The sequence below is a fragment of the Schistosoma mansoni genome, chromosome W (assembly GCF_000237925.1).
Source record: "Schistosoma mansoni strain Puerto Rico chromosome W, complete genome".
NCBI classification, from domain to species: Eukaryota; Metazoa; Platyhelminthes; class Trematoda; order Strigeidida; family Schistosomatidae; genus Schistosoma; species Schistosoma mansoni.
The window spans coordinates 21466658-21484476 of NC_031502.1; the positions used below are offsets into that span (position 1 = coordinate 21466658).

The 17819-nt window shown below is 37.0% G+C and overlaps 1 protein-coding gene across 1 annotated transcript in view; it reads right to left on the minus strand.

Annotated features, from left to right (window-relative positions):
* Positions 1 to 17819, minus strand: part of Smp_015710 (putative 6-phosphofructo-2-kinase/fructose-2,6-bisphosph at ase) — a gene marked incomplete at its 5' end in the record, with an annotated part of 39994 nt that overhangs the window by 9265 nt on the left and 12910 nt on the right. Inside the window, 3 exons of the mRNA XM_018788957.1 lie at positions 8450 to 8554; positions 12412 to 12561; positions 15160 to 15231. Of these exons, the coding sequence (XP_018654448.1) occupies positions 8450 to 8554; positions 12412 to 12561; positions 15160 to 15231 (327 nt within the window). The remainder of the gene's footprint in view (positions 1 to 8449; positions 8555 to 12411; positions 12562 to 15159; positions 15232 to 17819) is intronic.

The following is a 17819-nucleotide window of genomic DNA, read 5'->3' on the forward strand; positions in this document are numbered from 1 at the left end:
TTAGATCGATCAATTGGAAATGTAGTCAGTAGTCTAAGTGAATTTGCAAGAAGTACAGCGTGCTCATAGGTAATTGACAGGGAATTTGTCAAAGAGTACCAGTTCCCTCAAGATTGTAAAGTACTGTTGGTTAATAAGCATCTACTATCACAAAACTTAGGTCAGATCGGGCGCCAATGTATTAGACGAACATGATATTAGTAGCTAGTTAATCTGTGACCAATATAATTGAGTAGTATGTATCTATCAAATAACGGTATGCATCAAATACATTATGATATAATCAAATAGTTGTCCTTATTGTTTTATATATAATTCATTATATATTATCCCTTTCCTTTACTAAAAGCCATTAATGTTATTATCGAAAGGAAATTATAGTATATGGGCAGAAATAATGTTGTATTATTCTTCTTTCAGATTATGATTTCCGGAAAAAAATACCATTGTAAATCTCCAATTAGTTAGTCAATCATTTTATTGAATAGCTTTCTGTTAGATCGGCTTACAATAAACTCTATCAGAGCCTCCAGAGAGGCTCATAAAGAGACCAACCAATCAGCGATTAGTTAGAAGCTATGCTACTAAAATGCTACTAAAATAACAAGGTCCTGATTGGCTGTTAACATACTGTTACTATGGGATCTCAAGGTCTTTTAGCTACTATAAAACCCCTGTTTTTTCTGTACATAATTGAACCTTGTAGTAAAGTGATTTCTCTGTTAATCGAGTCTTCTTACTGGTCTTTCAAGTCGCTGAGTAGTGCTAGCCTGGGGTTATCCGAATAGCTAGGATCTGAATAAAGCGTTCAACCTACGAGACATAACAAATTGGCGACGGGGTTAGCTTATCAAGATGCCATTTACCTTTGAACAAATTGAAGCCTTGCTGGAGCGTCAAGAGAAACGATTTGAGCAGTTCCAGGTTCGTATCATAGAGACTTTAACGCAGAAATTGAACCTAAGTCAATCTGGTGCTACAGATGATGCTGTCAAATCTAATGTCGACCACATTATTAATTCTATCCATGAGTTCAATTTTGATGGTTCGTCTGGTATTACTTTCGAAACCTGGTTCAAGAAATATGAAGATTTATTCAAGGTCGACCTCAGAAAACTTGATGACGCCGCAAAGGTTAGAATACTCTTAAGAAAACTTGGCACAGCAGAACATGAACGCTATAGTAATTTCATTCTCCCAAAGAACCCAAGAGATTTTACTTTTGATGAAACCATTGAGATTTTGTCACAAATTTTTGCTGAACAGTCGTCCCTATTTAATATTCGTTATAAATGTCTGAAGATAACAAAAGCAGCTGAGGATGACTGGGTGAAGCACGCAGGTTTAGTAAACCGTGAATGTGAACGTTTCAAATTACCAACTATGACAGAAGACCAGTTTAAATGTCTCGTATTCGTTTGTAGCCTCCAATCTTCCGATGATGCTGATATTAGAACCAGAATTTTGAGTAAAATCGAACAGTGCCCAAACATAACATTACAAGAAGTTACTACCGAGTGCCAAAGGTTAGTGAACTTGAAGCATGATACCTCAATGGTAGAAAAAGGTAGCTGTTCCTATAATGTTAATGCAGTCAAGAGAAAATCCTTGCAAGGTTCCAGCACATGTAATTATCGTAATGACGGCGACAAACCATCATCTCCATGCTGGGCATGTGGAGGCTGGCACTATAAGAGGTCTTGCCCGTATAAAGATCATTGTTGTAGTAAGTGTCATCGAAAGGGCCATATAGAAACCAGCTGCAGGAAAAGAAACTATAAACGACATTTTGCAAAACATTACTGCAAGAAATACAGGTCTGGGGCATTAACAAAAAGAATATTGGTATCGCATAACAAAGCTCGAAGGTGTCACCAGAGAAAGTACGTGACCTTGAATATTAATAAACACCGTAGTCGACTTCAGCTTGATACAGCTTCTGACATTACTTTAATAAGCCCAGAAACTTGGAGGAAGATTGGGCGCCCCACAGTGCATCGAACAACACAACTAGCACACAGTGCATCCGGCGGAAAGTTAAATATTGTTGGGGAAATACCTTGCATTGTGTCTAAAGGTGAGGTTACGACAAATGCAACCATATACCTTACGAAGAACCCAGGACTCGACTTATTGGGTCTAGATCTTATAGAAACACTCAAGCTAGCAGAACATTCAATTAATAGCATCTGCAGACGAGTTACTTCTGATAACTCCTTAGAGAGTAGCCGGAAAAATACTGTGTTGCAAAGACATCACAAAGTGTTTAAAGAAGGATTAGGAGAATGCACGAAGGCTAAAGCAGTACTAACTTTAAAACCTGCAGTTACTCCCATTTTTCGACCTAAAAGACCTGTACCCTATGCTGCCCTCCCAGTGGTTGAACAAGAGATAGAACGACTTCAAAAATTGGGTGTCATTGAGCCAGTGGATTTCTCAGAATGGGCTGCACCTATAGTGGTAGTAAAGAAGACTAATGGTAGCATCCGTTTATGTGCCGATTACTCAACCGGGCTAAACGAAGCCCTAGAAACTCATCAGTATCCACTACCCCTACCTGAAGATCTTTTTGCTAAGCTGAATGGTGGTAAGCTCTTTGCAAAGTTAGATTTATCGGAAGCTTATTTACAAATTCCGGTTGCTGATGAATGTAAAAATCTGCTCACCATAAACACACACAAGGGCCTATTCAGGTATAATCGACTACCTTTTGGAGTCAAGACGGCCCCATCTATATTTCAGCAAGTGATGGATACTATGCTACAGGATGTTCCAGGTGCTGCAGCCTATCTGGATGATATAATAATTATGGGAGTAGATAAAATAGACTTAGAAAAGAAGCTCGACCAGGTGCTGTCGCGAATAGCCGAATATGGATTTCGACTGCGTGCAGAGAAATGTAACTTTTGTATGAAAAAGGTAAGCTACCTCGGATTTATGATCGACAAAGATGGCAGAAGACCAGACCCAGAGAATACTCAGGCAGTGAAAACTATGCCTAGACCAACGGACGTCCCTACACTACGATCCTTTCTGGGACTAGTTAGTCATTATGGAGCTTTTATTCCTAACCTTCATCACCTGCGTGCCCCCTTAAATAACCTTCTGGCGAAGAATGTGAAGTGGGATTGGTCTGCGGATTGTCAAGCCGCTTTCGAGGAAATCAAGAAAATACTAGTCTCGGATCTGCTGCTCACCCATTATGACCCATCCTTACCCATTGTAGTAGCATCAGATGCTTCAAACCATGGCATTGGAGCAGTTATTTCTCATATCATGCCAGACGGATCTGAAAAAGCCATATCGCATGCAGCTAGATCATTAACTACAGCAGAACGTAGCTACAGTCAGATCGAAAAGGAAGCATTGTCGATTATCTTTGCCATAAAAAAGTTTCACAAGATGATATTTGGACGCCAGTTCACCCTACTAACTGACCATAAACCATTGTTAGCCATTTTTGGGTCGAAGAAAGGTATCCCGGTATACACAGCAAACAGACTGCAACGGTGGGGAACTACACTCTTAGGTTATGACTTTAAGATCAAGTACCAGCCCACTACTGATTTCGGACAAGCAGACGCTTCGTCTAGACTGATTGGTTCGCGAGTAAAACATGAAGAAGATACATTGGTAGCAGCAATTGAGACGGAAGCAGAAGTACATCGAGTATTGGAAGACGCAGTCGATGGCTTACCAGTCACTTTCAAAGCTATCAAAGAAGCTACGATAAACGACAAGACATTAAGAGAAGTTAGTGGTTATCTCCTAACCAGGTGGCCGAACCGTCGTTTTCAAAGTGAGATGCTACAATATTTCCGCCGGCGAGACTCACTCATGATGGTCGACTCATGTATTATGTTTGGTGACAGAATTGTTGTTCCAAAAACATTACGCCACAGGGTTCTGAAACAATTCCACAGCGGCCATCCCGGGATCAATAAGATGAAAGCGTTGGCTCGAAGCTATGCTTACTGGCCTACAATGGATCAAGATATCGAAATCAAATGCCGTAATTGCTCGTCGTGCCTGCAAGCAGCTAAAAATCCAAAGAAGTGCGAACCACAACAATGGGAAAAACCTAATAGTCCATGGGAGAGGCTGCATGCCGATTTCGCTGGCCCAATAAGAGGAAGAATGTTTCTCGTCATAGTGGATGCACTCACAAAATGGCCACAAATCTATGCCATGGCAACGTGTACAGCCAGTGAAACGATCAGCAAGTTATCCGAACTGTTTAGTTGCTTTGGAGTTCCTGAGACTTTAGTGACCGATAATGGATCACAATTCACTGCAGATTCATTCAAGCACTTCTGCAACATTAATGGAATTGTACATATACGCTCTCCACCCTATCACCCTCAATCAAATGGACAGGCTGAGCGCTTCGTCGACACGTTCAAAAGAGCACTCCTGAAAGGGGATGGCGAGGGGACAAGTCAGGCAGTTACGAGATTTCTAACAGCTTATAGAACTACGCCTAACCATATCGTCCCAGATGGAAAATCCCCTGCTGAAGCGATGTTCGGAAGAAAAATTCGAACTGTGTTTGACGCCATGTTGCCACCTAAACCAATGGTGGGACGCAGACAAAATCAGAACATCCGGAGTTTTAACGTCGAGGATAAAGTGCTCGTCAAATCATACAGCGAGAAAAAGCGTTGGGAACCTGGAGTCATTGTAAAGAGAATGGGAAATGTTCTTTACAAGGTGCGTGGGACTTTCGGAACGTGGATCAGACACATTAATCAAATACTCAGAGAAAAAAGGATCCTAGACACCGCAGATAGCCAAGAGAGGTTTCCGCTAGAAGTAGTTACAGATACTCCGGTGGCAAGGACCCCAACAGACACCCATAGACATGAAATACCAAGGAAGTCCGAACGCCACAGAAACCCTGTCACCAAACTGCAAGTAGACCCAAAGAAAAAATCTTATTCGGGGGAGGTGTTAGATCGGCTTACAATAAACTCTATCAGAGCCTCCAGAGAGGCTCATAAAGAGACCAACCAATCAGCGATTAGTTAGAAGCTATGCTACTAAAATGCTACTAAAATAACAAGGTCCTGATTGGCTGTTAACATACTGTTACTATGGGATCTCAAGGTCTTTTAGCTACTATAAAACCCCTGTTTTTTCTGTACATAATTGAACCTTGTAGTAAAGTGATTTCTCTGTTAATCGTGTCTTCTTACTGGTCTTTCAAGTCGCTGAGTAGTGCTAGCCTGGGGTTATCCGAATAGCTAGGATCCGAATAAAGCGTTCAACCTACGAGACATAACACTTTCCTCCCATTTTGTCTGATCTTTGGCTATCATTGAATTTTTATTAATCAATGCATGGAAGTGATTACCAAATCATTATGACTTGATATTTCGGTTGTATATTCCGTACGTTTTGTGCTTGTTATCATTGACTAAGATGATGATGATGATGTTGGTTGTACTTGTCATTTCTAGGTCCCTTTTTCTGGTGGGGATGTCTTGCATTGATGGCCTGTACACATTTTACAGTTAGGAATGTTAATTTCCTTTTTTACAGCTGCCAAACTGAACGTTGTTCACCTTCAAAAGAGCTATATACAAACAAACGAATGGAATAGCCATAGGATCTCCCGTATCTTCGATGCTTCCTTATTTATTTATGTCCCAGTGCCATCAGATCATGCATCTGGCTCAGATATGTAGATAACACAATTGTCGTTACTAAAAAGACTGTCCTTAGAAAGTTTGCTTAGCACATTCTCAGAAAACAGTAAATTCACTTTCGAAAAGGAAGATGAACATAATGAACTATCATTCTTAGATGATTTACTTAAAAAGAAATCTAATGAAAACATAAATCTAAACCGTGTACCGAAAAACGACACAATCAAATCGGTACATCAATTTCGACTCTGAACATTCATTCAGTGAGAAGGTTTCCATGGCTCTGAATCTATTAAGAAACACTAAGATCATCACTTCAGAAGAAAACAAGATAAAGGAATAAGATAACATAGTGAACATCTTACGATTTAAAATGTTATCTATGAATATTATTAGATATATATTAAGACGGAACTATCCACCTATAGTTAACAATTTTAATGAAATATCTTGGATAGGTAACGTAGTTTTATGTTAACGCAGCTGTACAACAAAAGAATTACAACAGAACTTAAAACAAACAATTAATCAAAATTTTTCATAAAACGACTAACACTTTGAAATGCCTCAGTTCGAATTGAGGAAAAGAAAACCATACAGAATTGTATCTCTGCCAGGGAAGTCCTACTCACTGCCTTCTCGTGGCATTACTGTTGTTTACGAAGTTGAGAGGACGAAAAGTGAATATCTGGAGCTTTAACCGGGTTGGTGGATGTGGAGTGACCACCTAGGGGAGTTGGAATACCCGGATTCCAAACCAATGGTGCACATGGGCTGACTCCAATATCCTGAGGGAACTAATGGAGTATGAATTAGTAGTTGGTCAACGGCTACCATGCGACTGCATCTCATTATGATGCTCCACTGCCTTCTGGATCAGACCTTTAGGTTGAAGACTCCGGGTGTGGTCCCCTAAGAAAACCACCTGCTTCAGTTTGGGCACCTGGGCAGTATCACAGCTCTCACACAAATCAAATGAGGTTTTTGTGGCGCATACATATCTGGTGCCTACTTTGTACCAATATTTATGTGTTTAAATAAATAAATAAAAGTATCTATGAATTAGGTTGCATCCATTGTGATATATCTTAGATTGGAAAATCTTCTCATGAGATTTCGACTTATGCCAAGGAATATTTAAGCTACACAAAAGACCTGATAATTCTGTAGAACTGCAAAATTTACGAAGTAAATCGGTAATAGCAATGTACATGCTATATTGAATAACCACCAAATCGATTCTAAAAGTATTTAACTAATTCAGAAAGTTTTTTCCAACTATAAAGAGAGGGGAATAGCAGAAGCGTTTCATATAATGCTGTACCTTCAATAAAAGGAAAGAAGGACTGACTATTTATCCACATTTAACTCTATTCATTGTCCACACAATCTATATATATACACACACACACTCAGACTTTAATTCAATTCCTTCATACCACAAATTACACATTCTTTTTCACAACCACCGTTATATAAACAAATAAAAAATGGTTATATTTCATATGGAATCACCTTGATCAAAATAATTTTATATAGAAATGTTCAGACATATTATAATTCTGAATAGTAGTGACTTACATTAAGTCATGAAATGTCTATAATTCAAACAGTATAACAAGCATTAAGGTAACCAGTGGGGCTTGGTATATATGTTACATAACTATCAACTGATTTAATCAATTAAAATCTATAGGCTTATTAATTAATGCATCGAATTAAGATGGAGAATGATCGTGGGTGGCCTATTCTCTTCCACGAGGGGTGACAGGTGTAAGTATTTGGACATGATGTAAACACAACAACCTGATCTAAGTATTACTCACTCGAATAATGCTTTGAAGACACTGATATACTTTATATATATCATATTTTACACTTTATCAATTAACTTTACAAATTACAATAAGTAGTAATTAACACAACTCCACCTGTAGCTCTTCTAGGGTTATTGCCGGTCCCAAGACTGGGTAAAGGAGAAGGGTTGAGAGTGGGATCAGCAATCTCATCCCGTAAAAAACAAACTTGCTGGTAAGAAACGCCAGCCAGAAGAAATTATTAAAACCACGGTAATTAATACCTTGTAGAAAGCTAGGGGCGGACAGACCAAAACAAGGAACAAATCCATGAAGTCATTGACAAGTGGACTGAGCCATGTTGGTAGGTGTAGACTACCTGGTTGGCATCCGCGAGATGATAGCATCCAATGGTTAGAGACCTTGAATGACATGGCTCAAAATCATTTGTAATGGCAAAGGTGCATCCACTCTTTGTGTTCTACCAAATTCTAATCTTCTGAATTCTTCATGTCCGTATCCTTTTTCTCTTTCCAAATTTATTTCACTGGATTATACTCCTTCAATAACATCTTCAAACCCTAATCTTCCGGATTACTGTTTATACTCTTACTACTTCTACCACTATGGGATTTGAATGGAGAACTGCATCACTGTGCTAATGTGGTATGGCAACTCGAACTGATGTACGTACGTACGAAGTTCTACGTTGTGACTGACTGACTGACTAAATTAACACCTTGTCGTAAATATGAGTTAGTATTTTTCAGAATTACTACAATTTATTAACTGTTAATTATTATCTGAAAATTGACCCTAAATTTGGCTAAGGTAAGACAACCCGTTGAAGATAATTCTTTCATACACATACCTATGGCCTTTTAATCTGAATAGCTACCGCTTTTTCTGTTTGAAGGACGACTTTGAGTCTGACAAACTTAACCAAAAAAGTTACTGATCCGATAAAAAAAACATTGTGAAAGAAAAAAACAATTGGATACTTACCTCACCCATTGGATAACGATAATAATATTTATTAGCATCACGTCGTGCAAAATCATCAGGATATTTTTCCTGAATCTCTTCATATGTCATACCATCACAAACTCCCTTATTAATAGATGAATAGAATAACAATAACAATGATAGTACTACAAGGTCAAATCTGGGATAAAAACCAATAATAATAAGGGGGAAAAAATCACTACCTATAGATAAGATCTGAACACAGATAATGAAGATGACGTAATAGAATAATATAATACTAGATTATGTAATACAAGTCTAATCTATCTAGTTTTATATGTATTTCAGTTTTATTCATTAGAATAACACAATTGTTTGTAATCAAGAATTATTGTAGATTATTTCATAACAGAATAAATTCATTTATTGTGTTTATATATAGTTGAAATTATGAGTTGAGCTAAGCTAGACCACCATGGAAAACCTGAAAGTACTGCTTTAAAACCGTTTCGTCCTATTGTGGGACTCCTCAGCAGTGAGCACCCACGATCCCGCCACACGAGATTCAAACCCAGGACCTATCAGTCTCGTGCGCGAGCGCTTAACCGATAGACCACTGAGCCGGCATCCAATGGTGTTAATGTCTATCTTCAACCAATCCATGAAGTTGAGCAACCATTTCACCAATATCTTCAGTGAGTTGATATCTCCTAACAAACCTGGTTAAACTCCACTGGTTACTGCTTCTCACTAGAACTCAAGGAAATACCTCACGGAGCCAGTCACTAGTATAAAGATATTATCCAATTGTCTAAAATGTAGTTGGAAATGATAACCTATATACTTATTTACTTGTATAGGGATTTGTAGAGATGGTAGTGTTTCATGGTTGTATTCACGAGTCGATCTAAGCTAGATCATCATTGAAAACCTGGAAGCACTGGATGGTCATTTCGTCCTAGTATGGGACTCTTTAATAGTGTACATCCACGATCCTACACTAAAAGGACTCGAACCTAACAACTTCAGTCTCGCATGTGAATACTTGACTTCTGGACCACTGAACCGGCATCTAACGGTGTTAATGTCTAACTTTAATTTCTTTGTTAATTAAGTAATATTTTATGTCATTAAAACATTCCCATATTGTCACTAAATACATAATTAAGTGGAAATGATGTAAAAAACAAACAAAATCTCAATAATATAATTATGTATTATATCTACTGAATAGATTTCACTTGTGTTTTCATTTCTGATAGGACCAAATACTCAATTATCTATAATTGTTTAATTAATTATTCTCTAACCAGATAATTCATTCATTTCATCTATCCGTCCTGTCAGCATCCTCCTCCCTTCCAAAAACAAAAACATCATCGATAATGGATGATCGACTAAACTACTACTACTTATGCCAACTGATCTAACGGTAAGAATATTGAAAGAAATGGTAAACCTACATTCTTTTTAGTGTATAATTACTAAATATAACTAGATTATTATTTATTTATATTCCGTTTTCTTGTAATCTCTCATTTAACCTATTAACTATTACTATACGTTTTATTATTACAAAATTAGTGCTAATTGAGTACTTCACTTCTAGATTGATTCACTGATACTTTAGGCTTGTATATGTATAACGCGCCCAAATGCCCTGGAACAGCCGAGAGTGGGGGCCGCCCTATCTCTCGAAATGCTCTCATATGGCCAGCGAATATATAGCCTCTGTCAGGGAAGTCCTACTCACTGCCTTCTCACAGTGGCGGGGTTGCTCTTTACGAAATTGAGAGAACGAAAAGCGAATGTCCGGCGCTTTAACCGGGTTGGTGGACACGGAAAGTTCACCTAGGGGAGTTGGAAAACCCTGATTCCAAACTAATGGTGCACATGAGCTCCAGTATCGTGAAGGAACAATTGGCGTATGAACCAATCGTTGGTCACCGTCTACCATGGGACTGCATCTCCTCATGATGCTCCACTGCCTTGAGGATCACATCTTGAGGTCAAAGGCTCCGGGTGTGGTCCCCTAAGAAAACCACCTGCTTCGGCCTGGGCAGTCGAGTAGTATCATAGCCTTCACACAATTAAATGAAATGACATTTTTTTGTGTGGCACATATATATCTGGTGCCTCCTTGTATCAATATTTATGTACTCAAATAAATAAATAAATATAACTATGATTTACTATTTTATTGTGTATTGCGGTTCGTTATGGTTTTAGATAGATCCGTAGGTGATTGGAATAATAATAGTGATAAGAGTTTGAATGTTATCATCTCTTATTCGAACTTAACTCTAGGAATCAATGGATCTATAGAAGAGAAGCATACGTTAGTAACCGCTCAAGATTAATCGTGTTCGTCAGAAAGCACCATTGGTCAATGCTTACGAATACTAGACTATAGACGGAACAGCTTACGTGGGTTAGGAAAATTATAACCGGAATTTTGATTGGTGAATCTAAAAAGTGATGTCGATTAACGTCTAAAATATAACAATTTAAGCCGAAACTATCTGCAGAGATTCCAGGGTATGCAGCATCCAGTACTTCCTGTAACTCTTTTGTTTACCTAATGTGTGAGTGTTTCATAATAGAGTAAAATCTTTATTACACATTTGAATTAAAGTCTAAACGTTCACTACATATATGTTTTTTATTCCATATGTTGAGCTGAGTTGTGAATAACTCCAGTCGTTTGAAGTGAAATCTTTTATAAAACTAACACCCCAATAAGGACCAATTGCCCAATAAATCGATAGGAAAAGGACTGAAATTAATGGAAACAACACAATTATTGAATGTTGAGAACGTTGCTGATAACTTCAACCTAGAATTCATTGAAGACAACATTTATCACAGGCTGATATTACCTGAGGATAAGATAGTTGTTTCGTTCTAATTTGAAACTCTTCAATAAAGTTCATTCATCGTTTCTCGAAAGCGTTATCAATCATGAGTTATCCTCCTCTTAAACTCTCATTCTGATCATAATTATACGCTCACTATCAGTGACTGATTTGGAAATATGGATTACATCAGGTGAATTCTAGAGAGAAATTGTGAATCGAGTGAAATCAAGCCATACTGAAAGAATGAGACAGATAACCCCGATAGCATGTTAACGATTATGACCCAATACAATCAGAAAATTAAATTTACAACTGATCTGCATAGAAACTATAACATGAAAAAAGAAAGTTATACAGTTAAATTGTTCGATAGTTTAAAGTTTTGCATCATGAACTGGCGTTAGCTAGACAGCCCCTGAAAACCCGGAAATACTAAGCAGCTATTAAGTTCTTATCACTAGTCAGCAGTAACCAACCGCAACCTCACCAGGGATCGAACCCATTACTTTAACGTTTCATAAGTTATTATTATTCTATCAGAATTGTCTTTAAGCTACTGCTCACGTATTTTCGGATCATCGATTTGGTAATTCTGAGGTTAGATATAGTATTAGTTAAGGCAAATTAACCGACCAGGTGAGAAATCTCTATCGACTGAGATGGTTAGGGCGATGATGTCTAGTGTAGTAGTAGGTTGGAAGAAAGTTAGAGGCTCCCAAACCAATTTACAGCATCAGTCCGTGAAGACACTGAATATTAGACTGAGCTATGTAGGTAATAGGAGACTACCTATTTGAGGTCCGTGTGGTTATCGTAACCAATGATTAGAGACCGTAAATGGCTGATTACTACACTGCTGCTATGTTTAGTAGTATTCTTAAAATATTCAGGAAAACCCAAGGACTTCTAAAATACTATAAAAACCCTATATTTTCTGTACGTAAATGAACCTTTGAAGTAAAGTGCTTCCCGCATATTTTGTGCCTTTTCTCTCGTGTTCAAGTCGCTGTGTAGTTCTAACTTGGGGGTTACGAGACTAGCTTAGGATCCGAGTATAGCGTTCAGTCAACAAGACTTATCAGATATGCGCTTGCATGTCCAATATGATTAATTATCTTATATAAATTAGTGCATGAAACTTACTGCATCTAATTCATCCAATGCTTTCCAATAACTTATTTGTGAACATTGAATATGTTCAGCAGTTTGTATAGTACGCTTAAAATGACTTGTCCAAACTTTAAGATTTTCTAATTTTTCTTGTTCCATAAATGCTGCAAGTTTTTTAGCATACTGAAAAAAAAGAAAACAAAAGATACAAAACATGCAAACATTTTGAATAAGAGAGTGAACTCTCCATAGTCTCGATCGTATCATGGTAATTAGATGTAGACGACGTAAACTATTCCATTATTACATAATACATTTGTAATATCTCAATGAGTAGAAAAATTAGATTTTCTGACGTTTCGTGACTCAGTGTAAGCCACTTCTTTAGTGAATAAATAAATACATTTTTGATGGAGTTTTGTTCTCTGAGCTGGATGGTTTGGTCGTGGAGCTTTCATCATCCTTCTGAACAACATCATCAGCACAAACTTCGGGTAGAAGTGAAGTGTTTGAACTTCTCCACATGTGATTCACAGCTTGTCCTGTGCACCTCGATGTTGATTGGTTCTTATTGACCTTAAATCAGTCATTGTCAGAAGGACGATGTAAGCTCCACGACCAAACCATCCAGCTCAGAGAACAAAACTTCATCAAAATCACCCACCTGAGTTACAAATCTCCACCATCTCAAATAAATAAATTCTTTGAAGGATTGGCTTTTACTGAGTCACGGAACGTCAAAAAATCTAATTTTTCTACTCATTGGGATATGACAATTACATTATTTATTTATAACAATCTACCCAATGCTCAATTTATTCGAAATTATTAAGTCAAACCTTGGCAATGTGATACCTATATTCCAGTAATATTGAGAATTATGGTGAAATACACTTGCAATTTGATTGTAATCTATGATATAGTAACGTGTAAACAAACTATCTCTTGTACTCACAATTACCCATGTCCAATAACTACTCTACAACTGACAAACACAAGAACATGATAGGTCTACTTGAAGAAACATCAAATACATGTAAACGAATAGAAAATAATGATCGATTGAATGTTGTTTAATTGTTAAACAACTAAACTATTCATATTCATGTTCCTTCTATTATGAGCTTTATTTTGACCCATAGACTATTACTGTAAGATTTACCGTTCTTGAGTTATCCCCAGTCTATTAATTACTATCTCCCTTATTAACAGCCACATTTGACCAAGTCTTGTATAAAATGTGATTTTCTATTTTATGGTACAATGTGGTTTGTCTGGTTGGTATATAAACCCGATATGTTCAAAATAAATAATTCATATTGCAGAGGCTGTTATTGGTGTTCTGGACTTAACTGACTGGACTAGGCAGAAAGCAGGACCGATAAGGACTCTACACTGCTCGTACGGGTTTCGTATGTCATTCGTCCGATCGATAATTCACTGCTCTCTCATTGGCAGCACCATCACGTCATATATTAATCAGGGCACAAACCACAAGCTACAGCATTAAACGAAAAGGATCAAAATAGTATGGAACTTCATTGATTTCGTCGATTCACTTCAAATCCTTACAGTCAAGAAGTAATCATAATTAGAAGGTACCTTCAAAATAATGATTAAGCACAAAAGTTCACTAGTAAGTAAAGTAAAGAAAGAATGAATGAAATAGAATATGTGATGATCGATAAACGGTTAATCTATCTACTAAATTATCTTTGAAGATGATCAAATAGATGTAAAGATTAATTTAAGACTATGTGTTGAATTGAACAAAATGTATCCAGCTGTTAAACTAATCTACATATGTCAAACAGATTACTTATTGAGATGGATAAGAGTGGATAAATTCCTATCTTCCATCACCTACAGTTGTGTCTGCCAGTCTATATGTATGTGACAAAACACTTACAATACTGGTAAAATAGAAAGGAAACTTCTTGTACACATCAAAGAACGTGTAGCCCCAATAATTATGTTTTCTTTTTTTTTTTAAACACATAAATATTGGTGCAAGGGGGCACCAGATATATATGCGCCACACAAAACAATGAAAATGGGAAGAGAAAGGGGTAAGATGCATAAAAAAAGTAATGGTGAGGGGAACTGAAATGTACAACCAGAAGAGCTCTCTCAGTTAAGGTTTTAACCACACTTTATGTAGAAAGTAAAAGAAGGTTACAGCAGGTTCGCCACTGGCTTCTATTCTGAGCCATATCTGATAATGTCTCTAGCCACTGTGTTACACTATCTCTCGCACCCCAGCCAGGGAGTCGTGAAGGACCAACAGAAGCTAGCCCTTTGCAGCTTTCTTTCATACCACGACACTATGTCATACACTGACCACCTCTCCGCTTTTTCCAACCAGTCCCAGAGTCGGCAAATAATGCACGACGTGGAATTCTCTGGGACGATATTCGTAAAACATGTCCAAGCCACCGAAGTCGGTGTTTCAAGATGGTGACACCAATTGGGTTGTCGTCTCTGCGCTCGAACACACGATGCCGAACCTCTGCATTACTAACATGGTATTGCCACTGGATGTCAGCAATCCTTCGGAGACAACAATGATCGAACAATCCAATTGCTCGTTATCTGTTTGATGATGAACACGATGTTGATATTTCAAAATCTTTCAAGATAATCAATATACAAACAACTTAAAATTTGTTATAGGTTTCCAAAACCAATGTTATTAAGAGACTGAAACGGAGTCAGTCAGTCAGTCTAACTGACTGAAACGGAAATCATGCATGGATACAACATGGTTTGTAAGAAACTTACTAATTCACCCCGTTCAGAAAGCTTCCCATCCCCACCGATTCGACCATGAATATTAAGATCCGTTTCACCGTGCTAGAAGCCAAGTCAAGAAAAATACAACAAAAAATAACACTTTCAATGAACTGTGTTATGTTTAAATGATAGTTTAATACAACAAAAAAGTGTGGGGGTAACTGCAATAGTAATTCATTAATTAAGAAGCCAGATAGTATGAGAGTAACAGGATTATCTCATAAATACACTCTTGGACAAGTATTCAACCCTCTTCCTTAGTTCGTTAGCAGATAAAATGAGACTGTAAGATTTTAAGAGAGTAAGAATACACTCCTTCGATTATAAATAATCTCAGCTTACTTCTATTCAAAATAGGCGTTCATGATTTTATCCGAAATCATAATTGAACTATCATCATTTTCAAAACACCTACAAGTAATCTAAACTTATTTAAATGGTGATAGTATTCAAAATTTAAATCGACTCATTATATTCGAATCGAATACAGTCTGCATCATATACTGTTGAGTACAGCAAGACGATATCATTAAGTAAGAGATAGTACAGAATGGATTTTAACTATCCTTGAAATATTCAATTGTAATCCAAGCAAAGCATTCTAATTACCATAGGAATTTTGTGGAGATAAACAAATTCCATAGTCCAAACATCAGAGATTGATACTAGTTAGACAACCATTAAAAATTATGGAGCACCAGATAGTTTGTTATACTAGTATGAGGATATTAATCTAAAATATGCGTCCATGACTCTACCAGAGGTCAAACTCAGGATCTTCAGGTCTTATGATGAGCGCTAAACCTTCATACCTCTGAGTAGCCAACCGATGGTTTACATAGTTAACTTCAAATCGATTCAGGATATTAAACAGACATTTTTCAATGTCAGTGAGTAAACGCCTCATATCCAAATGAGTTGAACTGCATTGGTCACAGTTTCTCACCACGACATCGAAAGTGACTAATTTCGAAAAGTAATTTACGATCCTGTGGTCGATCCATAGTGAGTTTGTGGATGTGCACTGCTGAAGGGTCCCATACTAGGATAAAATAACTGTCTAGTACATCCTGGTTTCAATGATTATATAATTAAGGTCAGTTAGTGATGCGAACTATAAAACATTTTATACAAGTGAGATTAGAACAAAACTCATATTGAATTAACTTGAATTGGTTATCTGTAGCATTAATAAATAATTTCCAAAACTGAATGGAAATCTAATAATGACTAATGTAAGTTCACGCAACCCTTAGTGTTGATCAAGTTCTATTGGCCAAGTTACCCTGTGGTTTACTATTAAAATAGAATTGAGTTATTTTTTTTCCCTAAGGTAATCGGGAAACTACAAGCAAGTTAACGTATTCACAATATTCAAGAGAATTGACGAGAGACCTACACTGTAACATTTCCAACTGTGATATCGCTTTCCATAGTGAGCATGATCCCCAACCTTAAGATTGCAAATAATTCTTTCTGATGAATGCCAACTAACACAAAACCTAAAGGTCATTGATTTATTGCTACCTGTCACCAAACAACACAACATAAAGCAATATCATTGGATAGAAGGGATAGATTAATTTGCTTCTATTTTATCAGTGAACATAATGAATCAGACAGAGTTCGATAAGCTTATTGTCAGTAATAACTTCTAAAAAAATTCCTACCGAATTGGGAATTACTCCTAATTAACATTTTTAAACTATTCGGATAAAAACGATGAGCCGATAGAAGTTCTGATGCATTTGATGTATGTATTCGACTATATAATACTAATTCGTAAATACAAGTCAAACACACCTAGATATTATAACTGTATTCCCTTTCTCTGAACCCAACTATTTTAAAAGTAAGCTTAGCAAGGAAGATATATTGTATCAGAACCAAAAAATATTGATTGAGGTAGATAGAATATGTGTATAAATATATTTACAAAGACGTTGAATACGTGGTAAGCAATTAGCGTACTGAAAGAGCAATCAGTAAATAAGAGGAAATAATTTTTAACCCAGTAATAATAATGGTTTTAGTGGAGGGCAAGACTGAACTTTATGGACGACCTTTGAACGAATCTCAAATGACCTTGAGAAATATTAGCCAATCAGAAGACAGTTAGTATACAGTAAAAATATATTATACAAAACTAAAAATTTAAAGCGGATACTGTTCTTTTACATGGCTCAAAATCTTCCCAAGGTCAGATATAGGCTCAGAAGTTTTAAAATCATAGTGCATATGGTACAAGAACTCATCCATATGGCTCCATAGTAGTCGACCTCTGGAGCCATGATAAGGTATCAAAAATTATTTTAGCCCTGACCACATAGCTTCAATGTTGTTGGTATGGTTTAGGGTTGTGATCGAGCAAAAAAAGTCATTTGAGTACCACAGTTACAAGTATAGGAAATTCTTAATAATCCCTTCTCTTGTAGACGCTGAATTATCACATCTCTAAAATCCGCTGTAAACTGATCGTATATAAGCATCGGGTACCGAACTTAGCGCCTTGACCTTGGAAACCCGCGAAAGCTTCTGATTGGCTCATCCATAAAGTTTAGTCCCGCCTTTAACATTCTTAACACAATCAGACCGATCTTTTTACTACCAAAGTGTACGCGAACATGAATGAAGCAACAAAAAACATA